At 38.4% G+C, this 9,232-nt stretch overlaps 1 protein-coding gene across 3 annotated transcripts in view; it reads right to left on the bottom strand.

Annotated features, from left to right (window-relative positions):
• Nucleotides 1-860: 860 nt before the first annotated feature.
• Nucleotides 861-9,232, bottom strand: part of MFSD14B (major facilitator superfamily domain containing 14B) — a 48,405-nt gene continuing 40,033 nt past the window's right edge. For all 3 annotated transcript variants that reach the window (XM_048503485.1, XM_048503486.1, XM_048503487.1), the window contains exons 9-12: nucleotides 8,980-9,092; nucleotides 6,960-7,057; nucleotides 5,110-5,267; nucleotides 861-2,410 (exon numbers count right to left, since the gene is read on the bottom strand). In XM_048503485.1, the coding sequence (XP_048359442.1) occupies nucleotides 2,207-2,410; nucleotides 5,110-5,267; nucleotides 6,960-7,057; nucleotides 8,980-9,092 (573 nt within the window). In that variant the 3' untranslated portion in view covers nucleotides 861-2,206. The remainder of the gene's footprint in view (nucleotides 2,411-5,109; nucleotides 5,268-6,959; nucleotides 7,058-8,979; nucleotides 9,093-9,232) is intronic.

Below are 9,232 nucleotides of genomic sequence, written 5' to 3'. Positions count from 1 at the left end.
GCTTAAATTGTATGAAGCAAAAACACATGCACAACTTTTAAATGGTTCATTTTGGGAACCTGCCTCCTCTTGCTTTGCCCCCTTCAAGGCAAGCAAAAATTTTAAGAGCTGTATTTTCAAATTCCATGGTGGGACTGGAGACTGGCTCAAGTTGAATTTCATGCCCTGCAGCTTTCTTTGATCTTAACTGATAATTTTTCATCCAGCTGGCTTAAGGCTGTTAGAAATAAAAATCAGTTTCTCACCACAGCTCTTTTGTCTTTAGGATTAGGTACAGCTAAACAAGCAATAAAACAAAGAATTTTTGATACTGAAAGAGAATTTTACCGAATCAGAGTTTCTTTTTTCAAGTCACTATCTAATATTACATCTAACATACCCTTTGTCCAGCCACATATCTCTTGATTTGGGAAACAAACGAACACAGAAGGGCAGTTACACTGGCATACTAGATAGTTCTGCCCTCTTAGAAGATAGGGTCAAAAAGATCCACAGCTCACAGAGCCTTTGTCCATGTAAGGTTGGTAAACTAGAAACTATAGAACACATCTTCCTCAGATGTAACTTGTATGATCACATTTGATAAAAGTTGCCAGGTCCTTTTGCTGGAAAAGAGTACTGGTTATTCTGAGTCCATGAAAACTGATATTCTTGCCATTGTGGAATATGCACAATTTACAAAGCTTGAGGCAAGTTCTTCATAATAGTGTATAAATTCCATAGAACAAAATACAGTAGTCCTAACTTGATTGGATGAGAAATGTTTTGTAAATTTTTAATTGGTTTTTATTAATTTTAAGTATGAGGAGGGGGAGAGAGAATGGAGAGGCTTGGAATAAAACACTGAAGCTACACATGAAACCTGTATAATATAGGTTGCAAATTTATTATGCATTAGGAAGCCTATTAACTTAAAAACCAAACTGCATAGTACAAAAGGTTTGTTATCCTTGCATAAGGCGAACAAGTTTCAAAATATATATATTATATATATTTAAATTTTGTTCAGTCAATACACAATCCTTTATAAAAGTTGTATATCTGTCATCACCCTCATTACATTTATAAATACAAGATTTACACAGTACCTCATCTGGAAAAAAGTAAAACTTCTTACAAATATCTACATATATTCAATACATATAAAACATTCATAAGAGTACTTTGTTATGAGTTGGGTAATGGTCGGTTTCCACTGCGGCAAAATACATAGAAATCTGTGCAATTTCATAAAATGTCTCTAAAATTATAGCATGATTTGTAGAAATTAAATGGTCTTTTAAAGCCTCTTTTGGAAAGAAATGTCATAATTACAGTTCCATGAGATTCTTCAGGGGCATTGATATGAAGGCTAAATAGATAATGGATAACAAATGCACACTAAATAGTTAAGGCAGGAGTGAAATAAATGGGGGTGGAGTGCTTCAACTGCAGATGAAGAGTGACAAATAATGCACTAAATGCCCACAAATAAATGTAAATTTCTTCAGCATTCAACAAATTAGTCCTTATCTTTGAACTGGCGACAATGGCAGTTCAGTGAGCATCAGTAGCATCTTCCATCTTCTAAGCCCTTTAGGCAGGTTCCAAATGGAACCCTTCATACATGCCTCTGAGTTACATTCCTTAGGAGTGAGGGTGTCATTTCTATGCAGTGGCTCAATTCCTCCTGCAAAAGTTAATCTAAAAGTCATAATGCAATAGTCAGTATAAGATAGCGTATTAGTAAGAATATTGATTCAGGGATTTATTTTTACCTTAGTCCATCAATAACGTTCTTTCGCAAACACATGAAGGCTACAGGAGACTATGCAGAAGGGTGGTGGGGTAGTGCAGGGAAACAGGGATAATGGAGAACATTACTTTGGCAGGGGCTGTGTTCCAGTCACAGAGAATTTAGTTGCTCATTTCTGTCTGAAGATTATATTTTCCAAGAACTATATAAGTTTTCAGTTTAATTTTGGGTTTGATGGTTTTTGCACATCATATACAGAAAAATAATTACCAGACTGTTATATAAAAACACAGAAAGTGCTGGAAATCCAGCCCCAACTGGACATTATACCTTAAAGGTGGGTGAAATGTGCAAAGTTTCCAACATATCAAACGCTCACTCCAGTTAAGTCGTGCTCCAATTTTGGAGCTCAGTGCATGAATTTTGGATTTTGCTTGCTTGCAGTCTATTAACATGAGGAAAATCTAACTCTCACACAGTGCTGTCTTGCAGCAATGGTTCAATGTCCTCATCACTGCCTCGATCTGGGTTGTTGCTCTGGATACTGCTGATGCTGTTGCTGTGCTTTCTGGTACTGCTGGATTTACTGTGCTCAGGGATGAATAAGGCAACCAGGAAAGCAAGAAGGACTGCACATGCTCCGAACAGAAAAGGTGGCCCAGGTATGATTGCACTCTGCAAAGGAAAAATAGAACAAATTCAGAAGAATGGGACCACCACACATAGGCTGCTCAGGTAATGATAAACTCCAACCCTATCTAATGCTATCTTGCATTTCTGCAGCATCTGGGGCCCTCATAAGAGACTGGGGATTAGGCAACAGTATGTGCAGGAGAGAGAGTCTGAAAAGAAGGCAGAATAGACAAGTATGATTTCCCCAGAACATGAAGGAACTTTGCAAAGGAACACAGGAGAAGATGGTGAGTGGTGACAATTCCCGTCTTTACTATCCAGAGCTATGGGAGATAGCCTCCAGAAATTGAAGTGCTACACACAATCCAGGCATGAATAGCTGATAGTGGCTAACTGTACTTATAATACTTTTTAATGATTTCAATGCGCACTGCTTAAGGAAGAAATGTAAGTTATATAGACTACGACTGCAAATTTTAAAAACCCCAGAATATAACCCCAGAAGCAGAATCATTCAAGATGATCCAAATAACATGTCCTGATGAGCACATTGTGTGAAACTGCAGATACTTGTAAAATGTTCTGCCCAAGAGAGCTTTTATGGTAAGCTTCAGTAGGAACATTTGTCCAGAATTGTACATTATTGCAATACAAGTCTGTAACTGAAATGCCGACTCAACCACAACAGTGCGAAGATTGGCAGCCCCATTATAAAACAACCCACGTACACAGGGGCGTAACGAGGCAAACTGTAGTCCTGGGCAAAACCTGAGTTGGATGCCCCACCCATGGGCGGCCACTCTACCACGACCATTTTTTTTGCACCAGGATATTGGTGCGTGCAGGGGGTCCATTTTTAGACATATCAGCACCAAAATTTCAGTGTATCATCAGGAGACTGTCCTTATGCTACCCCACACGCTTGGTGAGGTTTGGTTCAAGGAGTCCAAAGTTATGGACTCCCAAAGGGGGTGCCCCATTCCCCACTGTTTCCAATGGGAGCTAATAGGAGATGGGGGCTAAAGTTTTGAGGGTCCATAACTTTGGCCCCCCTGAACCAAACTGCACCAAACCTGGGGGGTATCATTAGAGCAGCCTCCTGATGAGATCCTGAAAGTTTTGAGACTGTGTCTTCAGAATGTGTAACCCCATTGGCAGCAATGCAGAAGCTCAATGCAGAACAGATTTAGGCAGGAGATTATGGGAGGTTCCAGCAGGAGGTGCATTTTTGGATGTATCGGCACCAAAATTTAAGGGAATCATCTGGAAACTGTCCTGATGGGACCCCCCAAGTTTGGTGCAGTTTGGTTTAGGGGGTCCAAAGTTATGGACCCTCAAAGGGGGTGCCTCATCCCCCATTCTTTGCTAAGGAGATCGGGACTACCCTTTTGAGGGTCCATAACTTTGCCCCCCCTGAACCAAACTGCACCAAACTTGGGGGGTGCCATCATGACAGTCTCCAGATGATACCCTGAAATTTTGGTGCACCCCCTTTGGGAGTCCATAACTTTGGACTTCCTGAACCAAACCTCACCAAACTTGGGGGGGGGGGTAGCATAAGGACAGTCTCCTGATGATACGCTGAAATTTTGGTGCCGCTAGCCTAAAAACTGCAGCTCCTGCAGGCCAAAAATGGAAAACCACTAAAAATACCCAAAAACGAACCCTGCATTTTGATGCCCCCCACAAGGTGGTGCCCTGGGCAGATGCCCACTTTGCCCAATGGGCATTACGCCCCTGCAAGTACATTGGACAAACTGCCTAAAAATAAATGCACTGAGGTGACAAGAAAGGACAATGAATCACCTCCTCATGATGAACACAAACGGCTATGTAAACATTTAGTCTCTACACTGCCCTTCTCAAAAGCTTACAGCCCTTGGGCTCTCAAAGAAACAGAGACCATCAGAAGAACATTTTCATCACAGACTCCTAAATGCCATCTAAACATTAGAAAATGGCTTCTCAAATACAGGCATAGAAACCTAGCATTTATAACCAGAATGTATGTGTGCAAGATTGGCAACCTTGCTTAACATGAACAATCAAGCTCAGTTTTCAAAACACAGCATCTCATATAAGAGATTTAGATCCTGCAAAAAAATTGTTCCAGTATAAGATGGGGCCTCAACCATAATACAGCTCTTTGTATTGTGCCTCCTATATCCAACCACGGAACAACATGAAGCCTGGTAAGATGTCTGCTCAGTGTATTTATTTGTGTGTGCGCACTTGCGTGCGGATAACAGGCAAAATATCCCCCTCCAAGTCAGCAGAAGTTAGACAGACTCAAATCCAAGGGCTAGTCCGGGGGAGGGCAGTCTATAAACCTAATAAATAAATAAATAAATAAATAAATAAATAAATAAATAAATAAATAAATAAATAAATAAATAAATAAATAAATAAATAAATAAATAAATAAAATAAAATAAAATAAAATAAAATAAAATAAAATAAATAGTGTTAAATGGTAGAAGAATTCAAGCCTGTCAGGAAACTTCAGTTAGGGTAAGCAGCACAAAGAAATTATACCCTCAACTACAGTTCAAAGTCCTTGATCCATTTTTTCACATAAAAGCTATAAATGGCTCTGTCATTTAGTATCATGCCATCCAATCTCATTGTCAAATCATGCAGCTTAACACAGTGTCTAAAAACACAGTTAGTACAGCATTCACAACTACAGCAAGATATATTATCTAAACCCAACATGCATGTTAGGAAGATCTACACTGTACCTCATCACTTGGATCTTGCAATGGTGTTTTATCAGAATTCGGGACAGGTGCCAAGTCATTAAGTTCCACATGAAACAAGAAAAATATAAAGCCATAGAGAGCTGGACCAAGACCATTACACAGGCCTCTGATTCCAGTTATTATCCCCTGGACAACACCTGCATAAACAATAAATTAACAGTCAAGGAAAATAAACATTTGCCACTAATTTGATTCACAACAGCTCAAAACCTGCAATTTAATGATTTTCAGGTTGTCATATAATCATGTTGACCTTGTTACAAGTACTAATGACTACTAAGGGCTAACTAGACTGCAAAATCATAATCTGATGATATATTTTCTAAACTAGATGCACAGGAGATTAGAAGTGATCTAACTGAATCACCAACATACAACTTAATGGACAGGAAATTTCATTCCTGCTTCACTATTATTTGCTAAACTAATAAGATCTTGTTGTAGAATTTCTATTGGTGGCAGACGGATATTAAATGCACTAATGCCATACTCTAACTGCTTTACAAAATAGTTTTGTATTCTACCAGACATTACTTCACCACTAGGTGGAGTAACTTTCACTTTCTATGTATCCAAAGTGCCTTCCAATGCTATGAAAAAGGATTATAAAAAGACCTCAGGAGGACTCTTTTTTTTGTACTCAACTTTTTTTTAAAAAGCAAAAATTTCAAAACTCCCCTCCCTGTGTAATTCCACAAAAACTAGTTATCTTATCCTACCTATTAAACTGTAATGACAGTAACATAAGGCTCTCTGACATGCCATCTGTGACTCTTCTGAGTACCATTCCTCAATATGGCACCTGTCCCCCATGTTCTAAGTCGGTAACAACATTGCCCAGTAGGGCTTGTGATAGTCAGATAGTTTATATCTTGAAATAACCCCCTCAGAAACAACTAGAGAATGGGTAATCTGCAAGCTTCCCTAAGCTGCATGCTCTCAGACACTGATGAAAGTAAAGGCCAGTTCTATTCAGTGACACCCCTACAGCATTTGCACTCTAATCCCAGAGCTCATCTTAAGAAATCCCTTTTTTCCTGGAAGCTGTATACAGAGAAGACAGCAAAACTATCATCATCATGACAACCACCTGGGAAAGTGGTCAGCTGGCCACAGTGAAGTGATAGTTTACTCCTCTTTCTTCTCAACCATCTTGATGTCCTCCAGCCACTCTGGCCATCTCACTCTCTTGTTTGAACTACTGCTCTACTTGCTGAGGAGAGGACGGTGGGGACTGAAGCCCTCCCCCCACTCCAGATATCCAAGGCTCAAAAGTGGTGGGGAGAGACAAATCTACATCTCATATTACTATAGTGTGTATTTTATGGGAGTGAACAACAGGGCAGACAGAAACCATGTGGCTTTTTTGGTTGATGGTAAATGAGTCTGGCATGATGCATGGAGTAATGCTCTGTTCCAATAATACCCCTCTTCTTACATACTCATACATAGCTTGCAACTGCATCTAGAGGTCAGCCCAGTCTCAACCCAGGAAATCTTTGTCCAAAAGCTAACTTCATAAATAGTAAGTCTCACTAGATTTCACCTAAAATTTTCAAAATCACACTCATACCCCTCTCCTACAGCCTTGTTTTATAAAAATCCACTTTAGTGATTATTTACATCATACCTTTCTAAGGATATAACTGTAAAGTACTACCACATACACGACTGATTTTCTTTGCGTTCACATGGGACTACAGCACTGTCTCAAGGATTTCTTCCAATACTTCACATTTATTCTTTAACATGCTAGCAATTTGATTCAGAAAGAAAATAGCTCTATATAAGAAGCATCCGGGGGGAAACAGACATGTTATTGTATTTACCTTGTTGGTCTGCGTCTGCATTTCGAGACACCAAAGCACTAACTGCTGGGAATGTAATACTTGACATAGCTGCCACAGCTCCTGCTGCCCACATCATCCTGAAAACAAGGCACAATGTAGTACCATTACACAATACGGTGGAGAAGGCACAGCTCAAAAGCACAAGCCAGATCTCCCAGCTGTTATTTCATCTCACCTGCTCAAAAGAGTTTTCTGCCATTTATGATCAGGTAATATACTTCACATGCCAGAGAAAAATATAGGCAACTGAAAATGAAATGTTCTTTAGCTTTCTGAACTCACTACTTCTCCTTTGACTAGATAATGTATTTCGAAAAAAGGATTTGATATTTTCCAACCATTTAATTTGGGGGGAACACTGCTATCCACATCATCCAAAGATAAGCAGTAGAACTCATTTTCTCACTTTAAAAAGCCACCCCCCCCCCAATTTTATGCTTTCTGCCATCTCTAGAGGAATTTTAATCTTTAAAAAACTTTTAAATTAATGACAATTCTGACAAAAGATCATTTTACATTTTAGGGCAGAGTCAGAAATAAACCTGTGGCTGTCTTGCATCGTAATACGTTTGTTTAAACAGTGGTTCATGTTAAAAGCTGTAGTCTATTAGATATAAGTAACAAATCCCAATGTGTTTATAAACCAGAGACATGGCTTTTCTGTAAAAATTAAAATGAGGAAATTAAACACTGCTTATCACAGAGTGCGAGCTGATTAAGTATGTTCACTTTGACATTAAAAGTTTGCTTGATAAATATAATTTTGAAAGTATTTCATGTTAATTTTGTGACCCAATAGCACAAATTTGAACTAAATTTCATTAGGAAAAACATACTGTAGTGTAAAGGTTGCTCACAAATTAATTCAGAGCCTTATGTGGAAATGATTTTACTAGAATACTACCCATAAGCGTTTAAAGACAGTATGTCAAATACTTCATATATAGAAATTATTTTACTGGAATATTACATATAAGAATTTAAAGAAAATGCAGCAAGTACTTCCATTACTGAAAAATGCTGTCACACGATTTATAGCACACCCAATGTATTAGGGAATATCATATGCCATGGATTAAGTTGCCCACTCATCTATTTCAACAGAATGCAAGTCTCTTCCACAAAACACACTAAGATACCTCAAATTCACTGTCACTCTGGCATCACTTCTCAGATGAGTGATTACAATATTCCTTTCAATATGTAAGAGAAAGAGAGCCAGCATGGTGTATGGTTAAGGTGTTGGACTCATATTAGCTTAATTCATTGCATCTCTATATATGCATTTTATTTTACGTTTATTTGTTCATAATGACTTGTAATTTCTGTACTGTTTTAACTATTTCAAATGTATATATGCCAGATAGAGGATGTGGAATGGAAGGTGTTGGACTCGAACTTGAGAAACCCAGGCTCAAATCATCACTCTGCTATGGAAACTTGCTGGGTGACCACTGGCCAGTCACACATACTCAGTGAACCAGACTTGCAATTGGATGGGAAACCTCTAAAGAATACCAGGGGTATGACATGGACAACGGCAAGCCACCTCTGACATGGACAACGGCAAGCCACCTCTGAGCATCTTCATAAGTCAGCTGTGACTTGACAGCCAAAAAGAGAAAGCAAGAATTTTAGCTTTCCTTATGATTAGACCCGCAGCACCAATCAGGTGAACTTTTAAGTTGATTTTTATTTGTACTATTGTATGTACTTATGTTGTTGTCGACTGTGTTTACAAATCATAAAGCACACTCGTACTCTCAATTCCTAGGTATCATAAACTGAAAAACAATTTTAATCACCAGGCTTGTTTAATATTGCATTAGCACTGGCATCCAATTTTATGAAATAATTAATCTTTAGAAATGGAAACTTTTTCCACAGAAAAATAAAGCTACTAGAAGACTTCCCATCCCACATTGGTTAATCAATCTAATAGGTTTGCAAGAACATTTTAAACCTACTCGGGTATGCCTGTTCTAAAAGAAGGACTTACCAAGACTGAGAGCCAAAACCATACCAGGCCAACTGGAACATTTGAAAGCCAAGACCAAGGAGTACTGTATTTTTATTCCCTATGGACCTCATTAGGATACTAAGAAATACAGTCTACAAAAACAAGAAATAACATTGTTTTAAAAACTTCAGCTTCAGAGTTTTAGTTACTGTAGTCCTATAATGCTAAGAAGGGTACCAATTCATAGAGTTGTTTATTTCAAATTTTCAAATTCATATTCATAGTTGTTTGA

The sequence above is a fragment of the Sphaerodactylus townsendi genome, linkage group LG07 (genome assembly GCF_021028975.2).
Source record: "Sphaerodactylus townsendi isolate TG3544 linkage group LG07, MPM_Stown_v2.3, whole genome shotgun sequence".
Lineage (NCBI taxonomy): Eukaryota > Metazoa > Chordata > Lepidosauria > Squamata > Sphaerodactylidae > Sphaerodactylus > Sphaerodactylus townsendi.
This window is presented reverse-complemented; position numbering and strand designations above follow the sequence as displayed.